The sequence below is a fragment of the Furipterus horrens genome, unplaced genomic scaffold (genome assembly GCF_987537825.1).
Source record: "Furipterus horrens unplaced genomic scaffold, mFurHor1.1.pri manual_scaffold_6, whole genome shotgun sequence".
NCBI lineage: Eukaryota > Metazoa > Chordata > Mammalia > Chiroptera > Furipteridae > Furipterus > Furipterus horrens.
In genome coordinates, this window is record NW_028327176.1 from 100,468,871 (window position 1) to 100,496,440 (window position 27,570).

A 27,570-nucleotide genomic window follows, 5' to 3' on the forward strand; every position below is an offset into this window, starting at 1 on the left:
GGAACCTTGATCCGTTTCCCCTTTTGGGCCATAGTTCTCTGTCTCCTCATTCTGACAGGCTCTTGTGATTGTTTGCCTCGACGTCCCAGGTAGAGCTGGCGCTCCTGTTACTTGTAAGGGGTGGAGCCTTAGGTGTTCTTCAGTACAGGGTGACTTTGTTTCACCACGTTGTGGCACTGTATATGGGAGAGGGGTCCGAGAGGGAACAATGCTGCCTGCCCAGCCCTCACCCCTTTTCCAGGCACCTCTCCCACTTCCACACCAGACTGGCTCCTCTCTAGTTGCTGCCCTGGCTGTTCCCATTGTGGGTGAGTCTGCAGATGTTCTAGGACCAAGGGGGCCCTTTAAACAAGCAGACTCTGCTGATACCGGCAGTTTCTGCCTGCACCGCAACCCCTACTGGTCTGCACAGTCAGAAACAATGAGGCTTGCTTTTCCCTAGTGCTGGGACCGTGATCTGCGAGGTCCGGTGTGGAGCTGGGAACGGCTCCTCAGGTTTTCCTCCTGACTTTTTAAAACATGTGACTGCATTTTCTTCTGGCCTGCTGCCACTGCTGCTGCTGCTGCTGCCACCTCACCGCATACTCTCTGCCCCAGCTCCATCCCTCCTACCTGTCTGGATGAGTATTTCTTCTTTATGTCCTTGTTTGCTGGACTTCCATGCAGTTTGACTTTCTGTAACTTCTGGTTGTTTCTAGTTTTGAGGTAGTTGTATTCCTTCTTAGTTGTGGAGGGAGACGTAACGTGTTTGTCTATGCCTCCATCTTGGCCAGAAGTCCTTCTGTCCTTTTTAGGTAGGCCTGTATCGCTATGAACTTTCCTCTCAGGACTGCTTTTGCTGTGTCCCATAGGTTTTGGGCTGTTGTGTGTTCATTATCATTAGTGTCCTGAAACTTCCTGATTTCTTCCTTGATGTCGTTGTTAACCGATTCATTATTTAATATGTTATTCATTCTCCATGAGTTTGAATGTCTTGAGGTTTTTCCTTAATGTTGATTTCTAGTTTCAAGGTATTGTGATCTGAGAAGATGCTGGATATAATTTCAGTTTTCTTGAATTTGTTGAGGCTTGTTTTATGTCTTACCATGTGGTGTATCTTTGAAAATGTTCCATGTGCACTTGAGAAGAATGTATATTTTGCTTTGGGGTGAAAAGTTCTATATATATCAACTAAATCCATTTGATCTAGAGTGTTGTTCAATGCCTCAATATCCTTGGTGTTTCTTTGCTTCAAAGATCTGTCAATTTTTAACAGTGGGGTGTTAAAGCCCCCTACTATGGGTATGTTGCTGTTGATATCCTTCTTGTAGTCTTCCAATATTTTCCTTATATATTTGGGTGCTCTCATGTTGGGTGCATGTATTTTTACCAGGGTTATATCTTCTTGATGAATTGTTTCCTTAAGTATTATGAAATGTCCTTCTTTGTCTTTTTTTATGACCTTTGCTGTGAAATCTGTTTTGTCTGATACCCCAGCTTTTTTTTCATGTCTGTTTGCTTGGAATACTTTTTTCTATCCCTTTACTTTCAGTCTGTGTACATCTTTTGTTTTGAGGTATGTCTCTTGTAGACAACATGTATGTGGGTCATATTTTCATATCCATTCTGCTACCCTATATCTTTTGATTGGAACATTTATTTACATTTAAGGTTATTAGTGACAGGCATTTATTCGTATACCTTTGTACCTGTGTTCCTCTCCCTCTCTCTTTTTCCTCTTTTTCTGAAAGCATTCCCTTTAGCATCTCTTGCAATGCTGGTTTGGTGGAGATGTATTCTTTTAGTCTTCCTTTGTCTGGGAAACTCCTTATTTCACCTTGTCTTTTGAAAGAGAGCCTTGCTGGGTAGAGTATTCTTGGTTGTAGGCCTTTGTTTTTCATTGCTTGAAATATTTTTTGCCATTTCCTTCTGTCTTGTAGTGTTTCTTTTGAGAAATCAGTTGTGATAGCCTTATCTGAGCTCCCTGGTATGTTATTTGCTGTTTTTCTCTTGCTGCCTTTAGGATTCTCTCTCTGTCTTTGAATGTTGGCATTTTAATTATTATGTGCCTTGGAGTGGGCCTTTTTGGGTTCGTCTTCATTTGGACCCTCTGTGCTTACTGGAGTTGCATGATTTTTTCTCTCATCAGGTTAGGAAAGTTTTCTGTCATTACTTTTTCAATCAGATTTTCTATCCCGTGCTCCTCTTCTCCTTCTTGTATCCCTGTGATATGGATCTGTTTCGTTTCATGTCCTGCAGTTCTCGTAAACCATCTTCGTTTTTTTTTCAGTCTTTTTTCATTTTGTTGCATTGTCTGCAAATTTTTTTCTACGTTGTCCTCTAACTCACTGATCCAATCCTCTGCTTCATTTAGCATGCTTAGATTGCTTCCACTATGTTCTTCAGTTCAGAAATTGTATTCTTCATTTCTTCCTGGTTCTTATTGATAGCTTCTATGTCACTTTTTATGCTGCTTTAGTTCTCAGTAAGTTCCTTGTAGCTTTCCTGGAGTTCTTTGTAGTTTCCCTGGAGTTCATTGTAGTTTTCTTTGCGTTTGTTGAGTTCATTGAACTTCCTTATTACTGTTGTTTTGAATTCCATGTGTGATAGGTTGCTTGCCTCTATTTTATCTACCCCTCCTTCTGGGAATTCTTCCTTTTCTTTTGGTGGGGTGTTGTTTATGTTTGATGGGGTGTTATTTTGCCTCCCCATTTTGGGTGGTTGGTCTTGTTTGTTTCTGCTTCTTAGATTGATCTGCTTTTATTTACTGCCTTTGTGGTGGGACCTTCTTGTATACAGTTGTTGAGCTGCTGCCTCCAGCTGACACCACTTGGAGGGGAGAAGTCTGCTTAAGTGATTTCTCCCATAGCACTGAGGATGAATCTGTATTTGGGATCTAGTCCGCTGCTCTCCTAGCTCTTTCTCCATAGCCAGTGCCCAAAACTTTACAAGGTTCCTCTAGTTCACTTCACCGTCCTTTGGCCTCAGCAAGGGGCGAATGCACTCCCTTGCACAGGCCAGGGGTGGGTTGACCGGTTGCACACCAGGCAGGCAGGTCCAAGGCTCTTCTTTGCACCAGCAGGAGTTAGCAGTGGGTGGACTGGTTATGCACCTGTTCCCACAGACGGGGGGGGGGCGGGGGGGCGCCTCTGCGTACCAGTAGGCGGGTTTGTTGCTTGCCTGTTGGCGCAGGCTGGGGCGCTTGGGCACACTGGCAGGTGGATAGGTTGCACACCTGGGCAGGTGGACCGGCGCACTTACGTGTGCGGGCTTGAGCAACCTAAGGGGAGCGTTGAGGAGTGGGCGAGAGCACTTCTGCGCCTGCCGTTCCTTAAGAATGTCGCCCCACCCCTAACCTCTCCTCCCTGTACGCAAAAAAAACAATCAAAAGAAAAAAGAAAAACATATTCACACACTTACACAGAAGTATGCTGTTCCTTGCCTCTCAGAGCCAGCTGCCACCTGACCCACTCCGGGCTCTGCCAGTGGGCAGATCCTCGCTCTCCTCCTGACTCCTCTCAAGGGAAACCTAGGGTCACTAAAAAATCTTTGCACTCTGCCAGCCGCAGCTCTGGAAGCAAAGCCAGCCAGAAATCCGTCTCCCTTTCTCCTCCGCTATTCTTACCAGGCAGGTCGCTCCCAGATGGTCTTCTCTGATCCAGCAGCGCCAAGGCTCAACTCCTACCAGTAACCAGATGTTAACTGAGGTGTTCTGTCCACAATTAGCCTAAACTACAGACAAGTCTTGGGAGCAAGCAAGTGCAGCCTCCCCCTCACTCCTCCGCCATCTCAGGACCTAACTCGGGAGCCTTTTTTTTAAAAGGATGGACTACAGAATAGAGTCAGCACTTTTTTTTTTTTTTTTTTTGCGAGCACACTTGGAATTTTTTTTTTTTTTTTTTAAGAATTTATTTATTTATTTTTAGAGAGAGGGGAAAGTATAGAGAGAGAGAGAGAAACATCACTGTGTGGTTGCCTCTCACACAGCCCCAACTGGAGACCTGACATGCAACCTAGTCATGTTCCCTGACTGGGAATCAAACCAGCGACACTTGGTTCAGGGAGACTTTTTAATGTCACTTCTCTGAGTCCTTTGGCATCACCTCATCTTTGAGAACTTCCTTGCTTTCTGACACAACACTGTGTTCCAGGCTTATTTTGTACTTTTCCTTCATTAGCCATGGAATTGCTGGTATTCCCAAAGACTTCTGGTTCCTTTTAGTAAAAAGCTGATTGGGAACTCTGTTTATGTTGATACGACTTAGAGTTTTATTTTAGAATTAATAGGTGGGGAACCAATAAACATGGCTCTGGAGACCTTTAAATTCTGGAAATCAGTAGTTATTTCTCTAAGAATCCAGCACTCATTCTTTGTGGCTGTACTGGTTTCCCCAAACTGTGTGTATTTGTGTATGTATGTATGTGATTAACCCTGTAGTTTTTTTCCTTAGGAAAAAATGCCTCCCTACTTAGCATTATTGTTGTACAGATATTGTGGTTGGTAATGGATATGAGCTCTTCCATATGGAGATTGATTTCCCTGTTTTCAGCTTTACATTTCCCATGAGCCCTCCTATTCTGAATTTTTAGCCTTTCAGGGGTTCTGCAGAGCAGTTTGGCACCTCGTTTGTAGTTCCTTAAGTTCTCTGCGCTTCCTATCCTGGCTTTATCAGTTATGGATCCATTTTCACAAATTTATAAAAAATTCTCACTGGCTTCCTTCTGAGGTTGGGATGTTTTCAGCTGCAGCTAGAAATACTGAATAAAATACACTTAAAAGTTAAGATAAAGCTACTTCTGTAATAAGAAATCTAAAGGTATTGTAATTCTTGGGTTGGTTAATTTAGCAAAGATCCAGGTCACTTTCCTCTTTCTTCTCTTTTATCCTAATCATACCTGTTCTTTATCTTGTCTCAAATAGTTCTAGCGGTTTGGGGCATGACATTCCTTCTTTGTGTTTTGTATTTAAAGTCAAATAAAACCTTTCGAGAACTCTTACTCATATCCTATTGATAAGAATTCATCCATCCCATGCATATTTGAAAATCCATTAGAGTCGTCGGCAGCCGTCTGTCTCGAGAGACGATGGTGTAGCTTCTTAAGAGTCCATCTGCACCGCCGAGAATGGTTGTGCAGTCCGACTCGGGAGTGACACGGTATCTGTCTCCTCCCGTGTTGAATCGACATCTTGCGATGACGCTGGAGTGTTCTCTCCAGTGAAGCTGAAGCTACAGAGCCTGGGCAGGGTGATATGGAGGGTCTGCTGTTGCCCATGCAGCAGACCCCCCCTCTCTTCGCAGCTGAAGGGTCCAAGGGAAAGACGGAGTCAATACAGCTTGGCTTCAGGTGCGCCGCAGGAGTTGCCGGTGTTGACTACAACGTCAAACCGCCATTAGAGTATGTGTGTATAAATTAACTATCTTTAGACCTTTGCCTCTTTGACCAGCAGCATTAGGTATCCTGGGACCTACTTAATCAGAATTTGCATTTAAACATGATTCCCCAGGTCAAGAAGGTGACTTCTGAAAGTAAATAAGATGACTTATTTGTACATTATTATGAGAAGTATTGATCTTGACTAGACCCCTTGGGGCTGAGAGAAGCCTCACTTGTAAAAGTTCAGTGAGAAAGGAAGGATGGGAAGTCAATATGGGAATGTCTTTTGGTTTGGTAAGCAACAGTGTCTGCCCATATTCCCTTTTTTTTTGGTTGTCAGTTTTTCATGTGTATGATCTTCTTTCTTGTTCATATGGGGAGAGAAAAATGAATGGAGGTATGGCTCGTGTGCCATCTGAATAGGAAATCTGTTATTGCTTTTCTTTTATTGAGCCATGTAAAATATTAGTGGTATACATAAATCATATCCTGTAATCTAAAATCTTATACTTAAAGGAAGTGAAATATGTATTCTTATAAACATTTTTTTAGGGTGTGTTCTTTTTGTATTGTTCTGTGACAGTATTACCACAAACTTAGCAGTTTAAAACAATACGCACTTATTATCACTGATTTGTAGTTCAGCAATCTGGGCATGGTCAACTGGGTCCTCTGCAAGGCTTCAATCAAGGTGTTATCCATACCTTGAGTTTTCAACTGGGGAAGGATCCAAGCTGATACAGTTGTTGGCATCATTCAGTTCCCTGTGGGCCTCAGTGTTTTGCTGGCTGTCAACTGTAGACCTCCCCAGATGCTTGCATGTGGCGCCACTCCATAGGCCAGCTCACAATATGGCAGCTTGCATCTTCAAAGCTGGCAAATGAGTTTTCTTGGAAGATGGACATTATAATCTTGTCATATATAATCCATCATGTTTGTCATTCTGTTGGTTAGAAGTCAATTACAAGTCTTGTTGACATTCAAGGAGAGGGAATTACACAAGGACATGACTATCAAGAGATGGGATCATGGGGACCACCTTAGAGTTTTTCTGCCCCTAAATACAAAGGGTATAATATCTGACTATAAGAACAACTGACGACATGCATTACACATTGTATTGAACCTTCTACTTAAAACTTGTACAGTGCTGTATACAAGGTAATCAAGAAATTTGCTAATGTAGCCAAATACTTAAAATCATTGAGGTAAGTCTTGATGATACCTTTGTAATGATTAGTGTTGCTAAACAGGTTCCTAAGTGTAGTAATATGATAAATAGTATTTTATGAGTTAAGTTTTAAACATTAATTTATTGGGTTTTTTTTTTTTTTTTTTTAGTTGACTATATTGTGGAGTTTGACTACGATGCTGTACATGATGATGAATTAACTATTCGAGTTGGGGATATTATCAAGAATGTGAAAAAACTACAGGAGGAAGGATGGCTGGAAGGAGAACTAAATGGGAGAAGAGGAATGTTTCCTGATAATTTTGTTAAGGCAAGTATTTTCAGTTACATTTCTAGCTCTTGCTTCATAGGATTTACTCTTTAACATTATATCTTAATGTTATATATAAATATATAACTAAAATATTTTAGATAAGTTTTTACTCTGGAGAATTTAAGAAACTAGAGGTAGGTACCTCTATAGTCATTGTCATTGTTTCTTGGTGTAGATATCTATCTGAAAGATAACAACAGTGTGTGTTTGTGTGTTTGTGTGTGTATATATGTCTACCTGTCTGTATCTTTAAACAAATAAATAGTAGTTTGCATTTGGGTAGCACTTCAAGTTTTACTGTGAAATTCTTATTTGAGCCTTCAAAATTCTTATGAAGTAGATAGGACAGACGATAGATAGCTTTATTTTAAATCTGGTGACATCTAGGCTGAGAGTTTAAATGGTTTATCCACTGTTGGGTAGCTAGTAAGAAACAGAATCGGAACAGAAATCCAGGATTGTTGCCTCTTTAGTTAAGTTTTGTTGTATCTTATTGCTTTTCAGCATTACAGCAGTTAATCTATCAAAGTAACAGTTACTCTTCAAATATAACCAAACATTCGTTTTCAGTAAATATTCTACTCACCTCTGCCAGAAAACAGTCAAATCTATTACAAACTAATAAAGTCAGTAATAGTTTAAGAGAAGGAAAAGAGATAAAGAATATCTGTATAATTATGCTTCACTTTTAATTGTCTTATTTTCTCTTATTAATGTTCTTACACCCGACCACATCCCTGGCCCCATTAGATTATGAGTACTTCTGGAAAGGCGAGAGTGTGGGTCTCTTGCTTGTCTGACTTGTACAATAGTTGTTAAGTAAATAATTGTTCCCTGAATAAACTTGTGTTTATTTCAGTTGAGGTTTTAACTCTTAAGTGTGAATGCATACTTTATTCTGTTGTTTTTAGAGAAGATGAACTAACTACACTTTCCCTACCTGCATTTTCTCTCTTGAAAAACTGAGAAGAGCTGTAGTAGGGAATTGAACTTATGGGGAAGGTCATTTTTGTTTTTATTTTTTGTTTCATAAATTGACTTATTTTTTATAACCTAAAATGATGTGTAATGCAGAGACTGAAAATTAGAGTAATTGGATTTAAACATAGTTAAGTTCCAGCTTTGCCTTTTGCTAGTTGTGTGATATAGGGCAAATCATGTAATTTCTGTTTTCTTTTTAAAATGGTGTATTGAATGGTGTACACAGATAAAGCCATGACACTGGTCTCTCATCTCTCTCTCTTTTTTAATGAAAAGTGGCTTTTCAAGAGAAAGTACAGTTGACCATTAAGCAAGGCAAGTGTTACAGACACTGACCCCCCTGTGTAGTCGAAAATTTGTATACAACTTGATTTCCCCAGAACTTAACCGCTCATAACCTACTGTTGACTGGAAGCCTTATTGATAACATGAACAGTTGATTAACTCATATTTTGTATGTTATATGTATTATATACTGTATTCTTACAACACAGTAAACTAGAGAAAAGAAAATGTTACTACGAAAATCGCCCTGTCCGGTGTAGCTCAGTTGGTGGAAGTGTTGTCCTATAGCCAGAAGATTGCAGGTTTGATTCCTGGTCAGAGCACATACCTAGGTTGCAGGTTTGATCTTTGCTCTAGGCACATAAGATCACCATTCTGGGTATGTGCAGGAGGTAACTGATTTATGTGTATTGAGAATTTTATTTATTTGTTTTTAGAGATGAGGTAGGAAGGAAGAAAAAGAGAGAGAGAAAAATATCAATATGAAAAAGAAACATTGAGCAGGGTTGCCTCTCATATGCACCCCACCAGGAATCAAACCCTCAACCCAGGCACATGCCCTGGTGGGGAATCAACTGCCGGCCCTTTGTTTTGCGGGATGACGCCCAACCAACTGAGCCACATGGGTCAGGGCAATGTTTCTTCCTCACATTGATGTTTCTGTCTTTTCCTCTTGCTCCAAAAGCAATTAAAAAGTGTCCTTCATGAGGATTAAAAAGAAGAAAAAAAAGGAAAATATTATTATGAAAATCATAAGGAGAAAATACATTCACGGTATTTATTGAAAAAAATTACCTTAAGTGGACCTGCAAAATTCAAATGTGTGTTGTTCAAGGGTCAATGAATATCGTAGTAATAGAATACCAGTTAAAAAATAAAACAGGATTGTATACAGTTCTAATTGTGCTGATGTATAGTCCCAGCACTGGAGAGGACCTATCATGGAACTCTATTTTGTGTTTTATTTTTCTGTTTTGTTACAACGGATACTGGAGCTTGAGTGTAATGAACTGCCTGCTAACAGAGAATACAGTTTGTATGTGCTAGGTATTAGAGGGAAGCTCAGTCTGAGATTAAAACTTAACCACAGAATTAGAATCAGAACATCAGTATGAACTCATACTTAGTTTAAAATATATATAGTTATATACACAAATAATTATATATATATATGTATGCTTATACTTGCATTAATACACATACATATATTTCTCAGCTCATTCTGCTGAGAAGGTCTGGAAGCAGTGACACACTAGTAGACAGACACCCAGTGCTCAGATCTTGATTTCTAAATATCATTCTCCAATAAAAGGAAACAGGGCTGATTTTAGGAGAAATGAAGAAATAGCTAATTTTAGGGTTGGAACAAGGAAAATACAAGATGACACTAGAGCATCTAACAGTGCCAGAAAGTAAGAAAGTACTCAGAAAAACAATGATGGACCCAGGTCAAAGGAAAATAGGAGCCAACCTTAAAGAGCTCCCAATGTTCAGAGCCGGAACAGTTTGAACAACAAAATAACCTAGTATTTGATTATTACCCAAAGTAGAACATAAATATACAGGAGTCTATGCTGATATAAATGGCTGAGTAAATAAATAAATGGTGAAGGGATAAATATTACAAATTAAAGATTTGTAGATACTTTTACCCATACCCTTCCCTCTCAACCTTCTGCTCACTTCAGACGCATCCCTCAGATGTGGGGTAGACTAAAGAATAGATGGAAGAAAAAAATAGCAACTTCCTGTGGAGAAGCCTGGCAAGTACTACTTTAAAGAAGTGATGCAGACTAACATCATCAGTTATAAATTATGTTGAGAACATGTATCCCCTTCACCTCTGTGGTGTTTATTCTTCCCCTAAATCCATATATACCCATTCTAAACTCGAGGAAAAAAACATCAGACAAACCTAAATTGAGGAACATTCTACAAAATATCTGACTAGTACTCTTCAAAAATTTCAGGGTCCTGAAAAATAAGACTAGAAACTGATCGCGACCAGAGAAGACCAAAGATACATGATGACCAAATTGGTGTCCTGGATTGGATTCTGGAACAGAAAAAGGATATTAGTAGAAAAACGAATGAAATCTGTATAGTCAGTAGTTTAGTTAATAAGAATTGTTGACTTTAACAGTTCAGATGTATATGTGAAGATTCCAGGGGAAGTTCTAATTTATAACAATTGCTTGAAAATAAGCCTTTCAGCGGGACATTAAGTTACATTTGTTATTTCATAAATGTGAAGACTATGAAGTGAATGGTGGAAATAGGCTTTCTATAGAAAACTCACATCCCTGTTATTTCAGATGCCTGTACTAAAGAGCAGTGGTACTCAAATTGGGCAGGAAGGTGGAAAGATCGAATCATTTTTGCATCCTATTATAGACACTCTAAATTTGTTTTGTGACAAACACATGTCCATTTCAGTGTCCCTTTGCAATGTTAGCTAATCTTTACATAATTTAAAAAATACAAAGAATATAGCACAAGGATACATGAAGTTAATGTACAGAACATCATCATTTTGCCATTTTTTGCTTCAGTGTTACTTTGTAATAGAGAGAGAGGACATTATAGATAAAATTGATTTCTTTGTTGCCTTCTTATTTCTCTCTCTCCCAACCACCTGTATTCTAAATTTGTATGTATTCTATTCTAATACATAGTTTTAAACATTTACCTGGGATTTCAGTGTGGATACGTAATATAGTCACTTTTGCTACAATGTGTTTTGTAACACCAGAGTTCATAAGTGATTGGTAAATACAGATATGATGTCAGGTCAATGGGAAAGTTTGTTAGTTTATTTTCTAGGTAAGAAAAATTGTGATAAAGGTTGTAGAAATTAACAATTTTAGCAAGAAAGGGATAGGTTTTCAGCTTGTCAGCTTGTCTGTTTGTACTTGGGTATTTTCCTTAAAGTTAGAGTCTTAGCACTGCAGGGCTCTTAATGTCTGGTGCTCACCTCCACTTCTTTCTGCACTGTCAGAGCATCCACAAGTCAGCATTTCCCCTTTATTATTTTTAATGCATTTTTTAATAGTTCCCAAGGAACCCATTGTCATGGTTTCTTGGACAGTCCTAAGTTATTGTCCATCTTCCGAGGTTCCAATTACTGTATTTATTTATTTTCATTTTTAGTGCTCAGGTTCAAAAGTTACATATATTTAGACTGGTCTGCTCCAAACCCAACTTTTTATATAATTACTAGTATTTTTAGTGTTCGATTTAAAAGTTTTCACATAATCAGTGGGGTGTGTGTGTGTTCAGAACATCAGATGTTTAAGAATGCACATCTAGTTTTATGGTAGAAATTCCTTTGGAACTAGTTAATTTTTCTTTTAAATATATTTTTAAAATTTATTTTTAGTGAGAGGGAAGGGGAGGGAGAAAGAGAGGGAGAGAAACATCAATGAGCAAGAAAGAACATTGATCGGTTGCCTCTCACACATCCCCGACTGGGGACCTGGCCCTCAGTCCAGGCATGTGTCCTAACTGGGAATTGAACTGACAACCTTTCGATTCACAGGCCAGCGCTCAGTTCACTGAACCACACTGGTCAGGACTAGAAGGAGTTAATTTTTTTAACAGTTTTGTTATATTCTGTTGATTGGCTCTACCACATTTTATGAATATTGAGGGCTCTTTCCTAATTTTTAACTATTAAAAACTGCTGCAGTTAACATTCTTTTGTAGGGTGTTATACATAGCAGAGAATTTGCTGCATCCTAAAGTGTGCAGATATTCGTCTGTTTTAAATATTATTGTCATATTTCTCACTATGTAATTATACCAATTTAAACTCCTACCAATAGGAGAGGAACAGGGAGCCTAATCTTACAGATCTATAGTAGTATCCATCACTTTCCATTGTTTTTACTAATGAAGTTTGATGTCTTTTCACATTTATTGGCCATTTAAATTTCTTTTCCTGTGTATAATATGTTCAGATATATCTGTCCGTTCTTCTATTGAATTCTTGCTCATTTTCTCATTGATCTGCTGTAGTTCTTAATGTACGAGTATTGTCAATACTAGTCCTTTGTCTTCTTCCTGCATATGTATCTATTATCCTTCATAAGCACTTTTTTGTGACTTAATCTAAGTACAACTTGGAAGCAGAGAAAGTTTAAAGATATTCTTTGTGGCTCAATGGATTGTGTGCCAGCCTGTGATCCAAAGGGTCGCTGGTTCGATTCCTGGTCAGGGCACATGCCTGGGTCGCAGGCCAGGTCCCCGGTTGGGGGCATGCTAGAGGCAACCACACATTGATGTTTCTCTCCCTCCCTTCCTCCCTCCTGTCCCCTCTCTCTAAAAATAAATAAGTAAAATCTTTTTTAAAAAAAGATATTCTTTGTGTTTATTTTAAAGTTTTGATTTTCAGTGTGAGTCTTTAATCAGTCTTGCTTTCTGTTTTGTATGTGTATGATTTCGACACTACATTTTTTCCACATGAAAAGTCATCAGATAATCTTCCCTTTCCTCACTGATTTATAATGTTGAAGAATTAAGTCAAAATTGAGAAGAAACATGTTAGTTTATCAGATCTCTCCACATTCTCAACTTCAATGTTTGGGACTAAAGTAGAGTCAAATGCCTTATTTATTTGTTGATATAAACTTTGAGTTTCAGTATCAGTGTCTTTGTTGATATTTGGCACTCTGCCATTGGACTTGCTGCTTTGTAATTGAGCTATGAAGCAAAGTAAACACTCCAATAAACAAATGCTTAGTAATTAACTATGAAGTGTTTGAGTTAGGGTGCAAAGAGTATTTCCCATTTCTTATTTTATTAGGGGAGATGACAGCGTGGAAACAGGAGGATATATTGTAATGCCATATACGACTCAATGTCAAATGTGTGGTAAAAATAATGGGTGTTAAAGGATCTTAGAAAAGTTTTATTCAGAAAATATCTTTAACACTTGGATTGGTCTTCCAAAATAACATGTTGGGTGAATACTCATTATAGTCTGTTGCAATAGCAAAAGATATTTTGTGGTAAAAATAATTAGGTGGACTACTTCGGATGAATGAAAGTTTTAATATGGGGGTGGGTAACGGGTTTAAGGCCAAAAGTGTAGATTAAAACCAGTGATACAGTACATGTGGAATATTATTTACAGGCTACCTGAGTGAGAAGGGAAAGTTTTAAAGAAGAGAGAGCTGAGGCTATAAAGTATAATCATGGACATCAGTGACAATGGAAATGAGGGAATAACTAATAGGCTAATAATACCTTTTATTTGTATTAATACTTTGTATGTTTATACCTATTTTCTCACTTTGTGACATTTTTGAAAGTTAGATAGGTAATTATCATTTTTGCCTAAAATTGTACTAGTAATAGTGGGGCAAATAGTAGATAGCTCCATAATAGGCAAATGTGAGGCTATGTTTAGTGAGAAGTGTAGTGTATATGATATGTGCCTATTTTAGAGAAATATGATTCTTTTATAATTTTCTGTACTTTTGAGAATCTTAAGGACAAAGAGCTATGAATCATAGCCATTGAAATTCCCCAGCAGCCTCAGTATAGTTGAAAGATGTTAGAATTCCAAAATTAAAAGTTATTTCGGTAACCTTTAGAAATGAGCCTGGAGAAAGAAAAATCAGAGTGCTTCCTCAATAGGAATTGCATTGACTGTAGATTGCTTTGGGTAATATGGATATTTATGCTAATTTTTCCAATCCATGGACACAGTATATGCTTCTATTTGTTTGTGTCTTCTTATTTTGTTTTTCTTCAATGTCCTATAGTTTTCTGAGTACAGGTCATTTATCTCCCTGGTTAAATTTATTCCTAGGTACCTTACTTTTTTTTTGTTGCTGTGGTAAATAGGATTGTTTTCTTTGTTTTTCTTTCTAAGAGTTCATCATTGCTGTATACAAGTGTCAGCGATTTCTGGATATTTTGTATCCTGCTACTTTGCTGAATTCATTTATTAAATTTAGTAGTTTTTTTGGTGGAGGCATTAGAGTTTTCTGTGTATAATATAATGTCATCTGCAAATAATGACAGTTGTACTTCCTCCTTTCCGGTTCGGATGCCTTTTATTTCATCCTCTTGTCTGATTGCTGTGGCTGGGACTTCCAGTACTATGCTGAACAAGAGTGGTGACAGTGGAAATCCCTGTCTTGTTCTTGATCTTCAGGAAAACAATTTTAGTTTTTGCCCATTGACTATGATGTCGCCTGTAGGTCTTTCATATATGGCCTTAATGGAATTGAGGTATGATCTTTCTATTCCCACTTTGCTGAGAGTTTCCATTGTAAATGGGTGCTGGATTTTATCGAATGCTTTTTCTGCATCTGTTGATACGATCATGTGATTTTTATCCTCCATTTTGTTTATGTGGTGTATCACATCACATTTATTGATTTATGGGCATTGTACCAACTTGATTCTTCCTGAGTTTTGAAAGATTGTTTCTAGGAATTTGTACATTTCACCCAGGTTGTACAATTTGTTGGCATATACTTGATCATAGTATTTTCTTTGGGTTTTTTTTTAAGGCACAAAAATTTTTAAAGTATATTTTATTGATTATGTTGTTACAGTAGTCCCAATGTTTTTCCCTTTGCTCCCCTCTGCCCAGTACCCTTTTTCCCTCCAGCAATCCCACCCCCCTTAGTTCATGTCCATGGGTTGTGCATATAAGTTCTTGGCTTCCTCCTTTCCTATATTATTCTTAACTTCCCCTTGTCTATTTTGTACCTACCAATTATGCTTCTTAATCCCTGCACCATTTCCCCATTTCCCTCCTTTTTCCCTCCCAGCTGGTAACCCTCTAAATGATTCCCATACCTATGATTCTGTTCCTATTCTGGTTTGCTTAGTTGGATTTTGTTTTTATTTTTTAGATTTGGTTGTGGATAGTCATGAGTTTGTAGTCATTTTAGTGTTCATAGTTTTAATCTTCTTTTTCTTAAGTAAATCCTTTTGACATTTCATACAATAATGGCTTGGTGATAATGAACTCCCTTAGCTTTACCTTGTTTGGGAAGCACTCCCATCAGCCCTTCCATTCTAAATGATAGCTTTGCTGAATAGATTAATCTGGTTGTAAGTCCTTTCCATCACATTGAATACTCTTTGACAGTCTCTTCTTGCCTGCAAAATTTCTTTTGAGAAGTCAGCTGGTAGTCTTATAGGAACACTTTCGTAGGTAACTGCTTTTCTCTTGCTGTTTTTAAGATTCTTTATCTTGAACCTTTGGCATTTTAATGATGATGTGTCTTGGTGTGGTCCTCTTTGGGTCTAGCTTGTTAGTGACTCTGCTTCCTGGACTTGTATGTCTATTTCCTTCACCAAATTTGGGAAGTTTTCTTTCTTTATTTTTTCACATAAGCTTTCCATTTCTTGCTCTTCCTCTTTTCCTCTGGCACCCCTGTGATTTGGATGTTAGTATGTTTAAAGTTGTCCCAGAGGTTCCTAAGCCTCTCCTCATTTTTTTCAATTCTTGTTTCCTCATTCTGTACTGGTTGACTGTTTTCTTCCTTATGTTCCAAATCATTGATATGAACCCTGGCTTCCTTCCCTTCACCATTGGTTTTGTGTGGTTTTTCCTTCGTTTCATTTAGCATAGCCTTCACTTCTTTCTTTATGTGTTTGCTATACTTAAGCATATCTGTCAAGCCTGTGAACATCCTTATCACCAGTGTTTTGAATTCTGCATCTGTTAGGTTGACTATTTCCTCGTCGCTTAGTTCTCCTACTGGAACCTTGGTCCATTCCCTCATTTGGGCCATACTGTACTTCTGTGTCTCCTCATCCTGACAGGCTCCTGTGTTTGTTTGTCTCTGTATCTTAGGTAGAGTTGTTGCTCCTGTTACATAGCAAGGGGCAGAGCCTTAGGTATTCGTCAGTACAGGGCGACCAGCTTCACCACTCTGTGGTGCTGTATGTGGGAGAGGGGTCTGAAAAGAACAATGCCACTTGCTTAGCACTCACCCCTCTTCCAGGCACCTCTCCCACCTACATATGGGAATGGCACCACTCCAGCCGCCACCCCTGCCATCGTTCCCGTGAATGTTCTAGGACTGTGGGGGTCCCCAAACAAGCGGACTCCACTGAGAGACCAGCAGCCTCCTCCTCCACCCCAACCCCCACTGGTTTGCACAGTCAGAAGCAATGAGGTTTCATTCTCCCTGGTGCTGGGATCATGAGCCGCGCTGCCCAGTCTGGAGCTGGGAGCGCTCCCCAGGTGTCCCTCCCTCCCTCTAAAAATGTGTGACTATGCTTTCCGCTGGCCTGCCACTGCTGCCGCCACCACACCACATCCTCCCCACCCTGGCTCTGCCCCCCCACCCCCACCTGTCTGGATGAGTATTTCCTCCTTATATCTTTGTTTGTTGGACCTCCATGCAGCCTTACCCCCGGAACCTCTGGTTGTATCCAGTTTTGAGGCAGCTGCATTCCTTCTTAGTTGTGGAGGGAGACACAGCATGTCTACCTACGCCTCCATCTTAGCCGTAAGTCCAAGTCACAAATTTAGCCGATCATAGTATTTTCTTACAATCCTTTGTATTTCTTCACCTCTTTAATTTCTGGTTTTATTTGGGTTCTCTCTGTTTCTTGATGAATCTTGTAAAGATTCATCCATCTTGTTAATCTTTTCAAAGGATAAGCTCTCAGTTTCATTGATCTTTTGTATTGTATTTTTAGTCTCTGTGTCATTTTCTTCCACTCTGATCTTATGTTCTTCCTTCTACTTACTCTGGACTTTTGTTGTTCTTTTTCTAATTCTTCTGTGTGTAGGGTTAAGTTGTTTATTTGAGGTTTTTCTTTCTTCTTTGGTAGGCCTGTAATTCTATGAACTTCCCTCTCAGGACTGCTTTTACTATGTCCCATAGATTTTGGGTTGTTGTGTGTTTTATTTTCATTTGTTTCTAGGTAGTTTTTGACTTCTTCCTTGGTATCATTGGTAACCCATTCATTAATAACATACTATTTAGCCAACATGTAGTTGAGTTTTTATGATTTTTTTAATTGTCATTGATTTCTAGTTTCATGCCATTGTGATCCAAGGTGCTTGATACGATCTCAGTCTTCTTGAATTTGTTGAGACTTATTTTGTGTCCTAACATGTGGTGTATCTTTGAAAACATTCCATGTGCACTTGAGAAGAATGTATATTCACCTGCTTTGGAATGAAATATTCTGTAAATAGCAGATCCATCTGATCTAGTGTGTTGTTTCAGATTGCTGTTTCCTTGTTGGTTTTTTGTCTAGAAGTTCTATCCATTGATGTCAGCCCTGCTATCGATTAAAGCCCCCTGCTATGACTTGCTCCCCTAAGCAATTTATAGCTTCAACACAATTCCTATTAAAATACCAATGGCATATTTCACAGATCTAGAACAAATATTTCAAAAATTTATATGGAACCAAAAAAGAACCCAAATAGCCTCAGCAATCTTAAGAATGAAAAACAAAATGGAGGGATTACAATATCAGATATCAGACTACAAAGCCATTGTACTCAAAACAGCCTGGTATTGGCACAAGGCATATAGATCACAGGAAAAGAATAGAGAGCCCAGAAATGAACCCATGCCTTTATGGTCAATTAATATTTGACAAAGGAGGCAAGAACATACAATGGAGTAAAAATAGTCTCTTTAATAAATGGTGTTGGGAAAATTGGACTGATATATGCAAAAAAATGAACATAGACTATCAGCTTACACCATACACAAGAATAAACTCAAAATAGGTAAAAGACTTAAATGTGAGTCATGAAACCATAAAAATCCTCAAAACATAGGCAGTAAAATCTCAGACATCTGGCATAGCAATATTTTTGTCGATATTTCTCCTAGGGCAAGGGAAGCAAAGGAAAAAATAGAACAAATGGGACTACATCAAGCTGAAAAGATTTTGCAGAGCAAAAGAAGCCGTCAACAAAATGAAAAGGGAACCCACTGAATGGGAAAAACATATTGACCAATGATATATCTGATAAGGAGTTAATTTCTACAATATTAAATAACTTATTCACCTGAACACCAGGAAGACAAATAATCCAATTAAAAATGGGCAAGGGACCTGAATAGCCAGTTCTCCGAAGGGAACCTACAGATGGCCCATAGACATACAAAAAAAGAAAGAAAGAAAAGGCTCACTGTCACTAATCATCAGAGAGATGCAAATTAAAACTACAGTGAGTTATTTCCTCACACCTGGCAAAATGGCTACCATCAATAAATCAACAAACAACAGGTGCTGATGAGGATGTGTGGAGAAAAGGAAACCCTAGTGTACTACTGGTGGGAATGCAGACTGGTACAGCCACTGTGGAGAACAGTGTGGAGTTTCCTCAAAAAACTAAAAATGAACTGCCCTGTGACCCAGTGATCTGACTTCTAGGAATATATCCCAAGGATCCCATAACATCGATCATTAAGACTATATATACCCCTATGTTTATAGCAGTGCTATTTACAATAGCTAAGATTTGTAAACAGCCCAGGTGCCCATCAGTAGATGAGTGGATCAAAACAATGTGGTATGTGTGTGCAATGGAGTACTATGCAGCTGGGGAAAAGAAGCAACTCTTACCCTTTGTGACATCGTGGATAGAGAAAGAGAAATACCATATGATCTTACTCATATGTGGAATCTAATGAACAAAATAAAAGGACAAACAAAATAATACCAGAGTCATCAAGCCATAGGACATACTGACAGATCTCAGAGGGATGGGGACGGAGAGGGGGTGGTGGTCGTACTGGAAGAACTTAGCCTAGGAACATTATATGTATCTATGCATAGCCCATGGACACAGAACAACAATGTGGTGAATGCCAAGATGGGCTCAGTGGAGGGTAGAAAATGGAGGACATCTATGTAAGTGTAAACAATAAAAAAAATGCTTTCTTAAATTGCAATTTATGGGAATAGACCTTTTTAAATCAAATCTAGACTTAAGATTTTAGAAAAAGACATTTGACATAAGGGCATTTCTGAGACTAAAATGGAAGGGACATATGCAAAAAATGTAAAAATAATGAGATTTAGGAAATGAAGCTGGGCTTGCAATGTTCATGTAAAGTTATTTGTAAGTAGATTCAGAGTTCTATTCATGTTCTTCTACTGCCATCCCTAGAAATTCTGCTGAAAAAAAGGTTTTTATTATACAAGTTAAGTGAGTTAGAAGCCTTAATGTATCAGGATAGCTTACCAACATCAAAATTTCATTGATAGCACAACACAATGAAAAAGGATACATACTTTGGAGTGGCGTGGATGCTCATGGCACTGGCAGGGACATTACTGTGGACCTTGACCTCGAAATGGTGCTGCTGGCTGAGCACCTGCTGAAGTTGTTGCCTGGACAAGCAGATTGAGATTAGGCCCTTCCTCAAGGCGTGTCCTACCTGCCACTCTTCTTTGGTTGCCTTGGGTCTCCAGTGTTTATGCCCATCAAGGTGGACATAAGTGGCAACATCATGGAAATCAAAACTGTGTATGACACTGAGGTTGCCAAGTTCCAGACCCTGCAGAACAACCTGTGGGTAGAGAAGGACGGAGCAGGGTCCAAACAAGGGCCATGTTGGCACTGATGTGGCTGAAAAAGAGGCCTCCGCTTCATCCAGGTCTTCCTCCAGAGTATCTGTCACTGGGAGCAGGATGAGAACCACCACAGCCTCATCTGCATCAATGCCACCAGGGTCTATAAGATGGCCTTCAAGAAGTACCAGGGCCAGATAGTACAGAAGATCTTCCAGGAAGTGCTTTTTATGGCATCCTATGACTCTCACCTTCCTGAAAGCTCTCTCCCAAGGGTCAGAATGTGAAAGAGGTGGGGTGCCTGGAGAAGGTCCGCCTTTTCCTGGTCAACTACACAGCCACCATTGATGTCGTCTACGAGATGTACACTAAGATGAATGCCAAGGTCAACTATGTAGGTGTGTACAGCAGTGGGCACACCCAGGCCACCCACCTTCCTCCCTGCCAACTCTCACAGAAACTGACAAACTCGAATCACTGTGAATGAATGTGGCAGGCTGCTCTGGCTTATGTCCCCCAGAGCAGCCTAGAGTCTGGCAGAGGTCTGCAGGGGATGGTCCTGGTTTTTCTAAGTCATTTTTTGGTGTCTATGCTAATGGAGCAATAGATAACAATTCCTCTTTTGAATTGCCTTTGAATTTCATAACTGCACAGGCTGACTATACCTTCATTTCAGTGTAGTAAGAATTAATGTTGCTAATACATAAAGAACTAGCGTTTTTGTGTCCCCCCCACAGACACACACATGGAACATGACTCGGGGAGAGCCTTGTCATGTACCTCACTTTGAAAATGAGCACACGTCCTTCTAAGGATTTGGCACAATGATGTTTTAGGTATTTTAAGCACCATGAGGGGTTTGATTTGAAATTATACAGGACCTGTATTGTGAAATGTTTTTTTTTTTTTTAACAAAATGGTGTGTGTTCTGTCGTTGCACAGCACAGCCCCACGGCACTGTCATTATAGACCCTGCTCTTACTTTTTGTAGACAGTCTTTTTTTGTAGCTGAAAACAGTCAGCAAGCCTTTGATGACCATGACTGAGGGAACTTTATTTTAAAGTTGTGAAGCAAAAACAATTAACCAGAGATGGCTGTATTGCATTCTTCTCCATAATTATTTTCTTCAGGGCCAGCTTTTCCAACCTGAGAAACAACCTACCACGTGTACTCTCTCAAGGGGGAGACAACAAACCCTCTAGATGTTGAGACCCAAGGAAACACCTCACTGTCTTAAATCTCCTTCCCGGCACTAAGAAGAGCTGTATTTTTAAAAGTTTTCAGGTGACTAGAGGAGCCCCCAAAGAATTGATGTGTGTGAGGCTCTGGCTGGTGTGGCTCAGTGGATTGAGTGCTGGCCTGCGAACAAAAGGGTCACCAGTTCAGTTCCCAGCCAGGGCACATACCTGGGTTGCACGTCAGGTCCCCAGTTGGGGGCATGCAAAAGGCAACCACACATTGATGTTTCTCTCCCTTTCTCCCTCCCTTCCCCTCTCTCTAAAATAAATTCTTTAAAAAACAAAACTGAGGAAAATAGGTGATTTTTATATAGAAACTAATTTTTTTAATCCTTACCTGAGGGGATATGCTTATGGATTTTAAAGAAGGGGAAAGGGAAGGAGAGAGAGAGGGAAACATTGATGTGAGAGAGAATCATCGATTGGTTGCCTCTTGCATGTGCCTCAGCTGGAATGAACCTGCAATCCAGGCATGTGCCCTGACCCACGATTCTTCAGTTTATGGGACGAAGCTCCAACCAACTGAGTCACAACGGCCAGAGCCAGAAACTAATTTTAATAAATAAATCTTTATTTTGGAATCTCACATATACACAGAAAATACGTGTTTTCATGTGGAATTTACCATAGTCCAGCAAGTGAGCATTAAATATAGATAAAGTGTTTTTATCAATTGCAAATAAGATTAACATCAACTTTAGCACCAATAAGGGATACTTCTCAGTAAGCTTTCTTTGAAGCACATATTTTTCATCAACCACATGTCTTGTCTTGCAACAAATATAGCAGAGATTTCAATTTTATTTAGATTATGAGTCTCTTCAGTATCTCTGATAAGAAACTAAATGGTGCTGGTATCTTCTATTGAGCTATTCTTTAGTAAGATCAGTAGCAATATGGTGGTTTATTCCCTATTTACTGTGCCTCTCAATTGTTTTATTCTTTTTGGTTTGCCATTCATTCATTCATTCATTCAACTGTACTGAGATCCCTAGGACTTCTGTAGATGCTGGGGATACAATGGTGAGTAACAGGTAAGTTCCCTCTTCATAAGTTTGTATTCTAATGGTGGGGAGAAAACAGATGGATATGTGAATACATAAATGAAATAGATGAAGGTAATTTTTGACAGTCATTAGTGCTTTGAAGGAAAAAAGTGAGTGGCGATGGGTTGGAAAATGGCATTGATAGTTTAAGTTTAGTGTTCTGGGATAGGACCTCTGAAGTTATTTGGCCAGTAACTCACAGAAGAGTGCAGAGGAGATTTCTCTCCTTTGGGAAGAATCCCTATAATTAGGAGAAGGTAAGCTCAGTGTGATGGTTGTGGTTGGCAACCGCTGTACTAGAGGTACTTCAAGAAGGTAGCATAGCACTGTGAAAGGAACATGGCTTTTGAGGTCAGGATGTATAGACCTCTAGTTGACTCTTACTTTTATCTCCCTCCTACCCATATGGATACATATTATGTGTTCTTCCTAAAGATGTGTCACTCTAGAACATGTTTTTCTTCCTATGTAAAAATGGGAAATCCCACCTGTTTGGGTTGTTGTCAGGAATTTGATTGTGTGTGTATGTCTTGCATGTAGCTATATAATGGAGTTTATTATTTCATCCTGTTATTTTCTTGCTCAAGAACTGTCCATCAGTTTTGGAAAGAGGAAATTGGAGAAGAAAATAAATGAAATTGTTCACTTAGTCAACAAATATTTAGGGTTTTTTTCAATGCCTGTAATATACCAGATACTGTTAAATCAAATGTTAATAATAAAAATAGGTAAATAAGGTAGAACATTTCTAATTGTCCTTCTTAAAGAGTTAGTAGTTTTAAGGAAGGACAAAAATAAAGAAGAAAGTAATTATAATAAAATGAGAAAATATGAGATAAGCAGTTAGGTCAATTAGCCTATTTCCCTAGGGAAATACAGTGATCCCTCACTTATCACGGGTATTACATTCTAGACACCCCCACCCCCACCCGCGATAGATGTAAATCTGTGAAGTAGGAATCTTACATTTATTTTAGTATTTACTGTACAGTACCACAAAATCCTGCGATATAGTGAAAAATCTGCAATAAATAATTAAATATAATATTTTTTTAAATCCCACGATACAGTGAGGCCATGATATAGAGAGGGACTACCGTAGTGTTGTCTTGGTGGTGGTAGTGGTGGAACAGATCAAATTTATTTAAAAGTGGGCTGACTGGCTGAAAAACTAGACAATAAAAAAGCTTTTAGTATGTTAGGATTTGTGTAAGCTCTAGTTCCTCAGGGTGACACTGATTGTGATAGATCTTTTCTGTGAATAGTCTTATTTATAGAAAAGTGATCTGGTGGAAATTATCTTTTTTTGTTATTGAGTCCTTTGGAATGGGAAAAGTAGTTCTTTGAACATGAGAGGGCTAAAATAAAATGCCTTTGGACAGTTGCTTCAGTTACTGTACTAAGAAAAGATGACAAAGCAGACATCTATGAGGACTCTGAGGATTTTTGTTCAAGTTCTGGTAAAAGTACTGGTGGTGAAAATTTATTTTTAAAAATCAGAATATTGGTTGAAGACCCTAGATTGAAATCTAAAGTTTATTTAACTAAAGAGGGAACCTGTACTGACAAAAGAAAAACGAATTACTCCAAGTTCAGTTCCCCACTTGGTCTCCATTGACACTTGGAGGGGGAGGAGTTTCTTGTTGATTTTTTGGTGGGCCTCCGTTGATGCCCTCCTTGTTGGAGGGGCAGGTGTGTGGGCTGGTGTGTCTCAGTGTGTTGCCTTGTGGCCTGCATTCACAGTAGGGGGAGAGGAGGGCTTACTCCTACCTGGCTGAGAGGAGAGTGTTGGCTTTCCATTTGGCCTTATCTGACACTATCCTGGCTGAGGATCTGGGGTAGTAGTGGCAGTTGGGGCGCCTTGTTACAGGCTGGTGAGGGTGTAAATCTAGGCTCCCTACCTGGCCTTTGCTGGCATTAGTGGGGATGGGGCTATAGGTTTTTTTTTGTTTGTTTGTTTGTTTTCTGTGATATTTGATGGTAGCAGAGCTGTTGTCTAGGAGTTTTGTGTCTTGTAAATTGCACATCCTTAACAGTCTAATAACTCAATATAGAAAAGTTTCTCCTTTTAGAAGTGATGTGGGAATAGTTGTTTTTTCTTAAGCTGGTATTATAAAGTGCTTGGGAAAATGTAATGTTAGTTATCTTTATCACAAAAATACTGTATACATAGATTACCATTCAGTAAAAAGGTAATAAGTGTAGTTGTTACCTTTTATGACTTGCTTCTGAAGTTTAAGATAACTGTGAAAGTAGCTAACAGTGCAGTTGACTAGTTATAGTCATTTAATAAATGTCAGTGAACTCTTCTCACTGAAGAGTTTCATATATGGCAGAGTGCATAGTCTGATCACCTGAGTGAGTCAGAGGAAGTTAGGGAGGGGAAAGGGAGGGACACCAATGTAGAAATCACATTTGATAATTTTACAAGTATTGAAGCACAGGAGGTTATGGGGAAAGCAGAGAAATAGTAGTGAAATAAGATATCAAAATAAGTTAACAGAAATATTAGGTGTATTTAAAGAGTATTAGCAGGGCAGTAGTTTTGGATAGGGGATGCTAATCTGCCGGCTTGAAGCAGCTTTCCTGTGAATTTTGTAATGAATGATCTTGGAGGTGCTACAACTTTTTATATGATCTGTTACTGTTATGATAATTTTGCTTTAGTGCTTTAAAAAAGAAGTGGATATGTTCATAGAAGATGTCTCAGGTGTCGGTGAGTGAATGGTTTTGTTTAAAAAATTTAAATGAAATTTTGATCTCTTTTGAAGAGTCTTTGGAGCTTGATAAAATATTTTAGACTTTTTGATATAAAAGGAAACAAAAGGAATTTTTTTCTTTGTTTTGACCTAGATTTCTAGGAATTTTTTTCACATTTGGAAAAAAGATTTAAATTATCAAAACTGCTTTTTTTATTTTTTTAATAGGCAGTTTGACAATTTATCTTGCATTTTAAAATGTTGTCATTTTATATCTAGATTCCATAGGTTATGTGGTTAAGTAGACCTTAGATCTATAAATGTATTTTAATCTTTTAAAAAGTGTCTTTAAAAATATTAAGTAGCAATACGGGAAAATAAGATGATCTGATGTACGTGGCTACATTGAAAAGGGTCTCGGTGATTGTTTTGGTTTGTTTTAAAAATAGAACATTGTTTTTCTAGAAGAATACTGATTTTGTTTTTAAGTGTGGTATTACACTGTTTCCATAAGAATTACTATTTAAATGAAATTACAATTTGATTTTATCTGACCTTTATTATTTAAATTCCCTTATGAAAACTTAATTTGCTTAGATAAACCTCAATTTTCAAGTATTAGGAGATGTATTTGTGGCCTTAATAGAACAGCAGTTCAGGAAGCTAGCTTTAAATCAGGAGAACATTTGGTGTTTGATTTACTGGCTTGCATTAATCGGAAACACAGTAGAGGAGAAAATAACTGTAGGTATCAGAATACTAAATGGAAGACAACTTTTATTTGCTTATTGGGAATTACAATAAAAATAGACATAATACAAAAGTTGTGTATAGTTATGTATGATACATCGTAGTACATTTTCTGTCACATCTGTAAAACATTAACTATACATACTGATTAAGATCAGTTTGTTTCGTGACTTGGGTTACTTATGATAATATTATGAATTGCATATAGACTGTATTCACCGAGTTAGAGAAATAGTTTCATACAGGTAATGCTAGAAAAGATGTGTAAGGATTTAGATTTAGTAATGTGTGCTTACTCAATTAAGATCTCTAAATACCCTAGAACAATTTGACTTGCAGTGCTGTTATTTGTAGACACACCAAATTTTTAATAACAAGTCATTGAAGTAATACATATTAAAACAAAATTCAAGCAGTGTGGAAATATCTGTTGTGTAAAGTACATTTCTTTACTCTCCCTCAAACTTCTTCCACTTTTAAAAATTTGGTAGATATTTTATAGACTGTTTTCTATAGAAAATATTTTTAAACTGAATTATTTGTCCCCTCATTCCCCTTCAGAGCCTGTTTTTCACACCATAAATTTAAACTCAAGACGTTATGATACAAATTTTGTTAGTGTTTACCTGGGACTTACCTAATTCTTCCCCCTGAGAAGTTAATATATTGTTTCTGCTAAAGTATTTCAAGTAGTAATAATTTAAACCAGAAAATCTTGATTGTCAGAACCTAGGCTTCTGTGGGATATCTCTTGGTTTTGCTTTTTATTAGATCATACTTATTGTCTCTCTGTCAATGTCATCGGTGGCCTCAAGGAGTCTAGCAGCTTTGAGAGAAGGACTCCATGTAGGCCAGGTGTCTTTTGAGTCATAGATAGACTAGCCCTCATCTTCTGCCATTCTTATCCTCAGACCTCTTCATCTTAGGACTGAAAGCACAAGTAGCATTTTTTAAAAAATTAATAAGATCAGTGTGAAAAATGTGACCATTATAAATAATTGGGATATTTTCAGTTCATTTCAATCAGTGTGGTATGTCTGAAAGAATATGGGTAAGAGAAGAGTACTTTATTTAGTATTTTTTCCACTCTACTTTACTTGGCTGTCATTAGCATTCTTGTGATAGGAAAAGGAAAGGAGTAGGATGCCAATGAAGGTACATAACTCTCCCACCTTTTCCTACTTTTCCTTTTTACAAATTGGGGAGAAACAGTTGAGATAGGGAGGAGGCCCTATGCTCAAATTAAGAGACAGCAGTTATATGTAGAATAGCTTATTTGGGAGAGAAGAGGATAAGTTTAGAAACTTTCAAAATAGTCCTCCTATATTTTATCTTTGCTCTTTTCCTTGATGATTCTGACACGTTAGCACCCAAAAGGTAAACATTGATTTCATAGTAAGGAGATTTTTCTCTATTGGTCATTTCACTTTGCACTTAAGAGTGTGTGTGTGTGTCTGAATATCCAGTTTAACTTGATCATAAGGAAAATATGATGACTTACAGTTAGTTCCTTCTGGATCATTTCTTATATGCTATACAGGGGAACAATTTTTAACATCATTCTTGTTGAGTTCAATTTTTCAACTGTTTTAGACTTAAATAGGCATGCTGATTTCAAAACTATACAGTTAGTTTTCTTCTGTCACATCAAGTTTTTCGCTACAGCTTATCTTAATGCTACCACTCTAGGCTGGATTGAGCCTGCATCGAGGGAAGCCCTAGTGCTCTCCTGTTGGCTGAGAACAAGCCTCCCTCTAGTAGGGAGGGGTGGGGGACGACTTTGGAGACCAGCAACAGGTTCATACTTGTCTAGGCTATTCAGTTCCACATGAGACAGTGTGGTGAGAGGTTGTGTGCTGCTCTATATAGTGAATTGTATTCTGAAGTGTAGTCTGAGTTCTTGTCTGTATACAATGAGTTAGCAGAATTAATTTTTTTATTTACATACGTACTTAACTTCCGTTCCTTCAGATCATGTCTGCCTCTGCTATTTCTCATCATTAAGGGCCTAAACAACCCTGATTTGTTTTGTTATATCTGTGGCAGTTTCGCCATTCCCAGTCAAAGGACAAACACCCTCACATTTGTCAGGCAAGCCTATTTTGCATATTTTAAAGTAAAACTTGGCGATCAAGATAAGTCTTGAGCCCCTCACAAGGTGTGCAGGCAGTGTGTCAAGAGTTTACG

General features: G+C 38.4%; 1 protein-coding gene and 1 pseudogene across 2 annotated transcripts in view; both read left to right on the top strand.

Annotated features, from left to right (window-relative positions):
* CD2AP (CD2 associated protein) overlaps positions 1-27,570 on the top strand; it is a 121,918-nt gene that overhangs the window by 19,706 nt on the left and 74,642 nt on the right. The window contains exon 3 of one of the 2 annotated variants that reach the window (XM_090282557.1): positions 6,697-6,857. In XM_090282557.1, coding sequence (XP_090138683.1) covers positions 6,697-6,857 — 161 coding nt within the window. Of the gene's footprint in view, positions 1-6,696; positions 6,858-24,411; positions 24,651-27,570 lie in introns of those variants that run through there. The other variant, XM_090282558.1, reaches the window with a different exon arrangement.
* LOC150007105 (glycolipid transfer protein pseudogene) lies at positions 18,949-20,136 on the top strand (annotated as a pseudogene).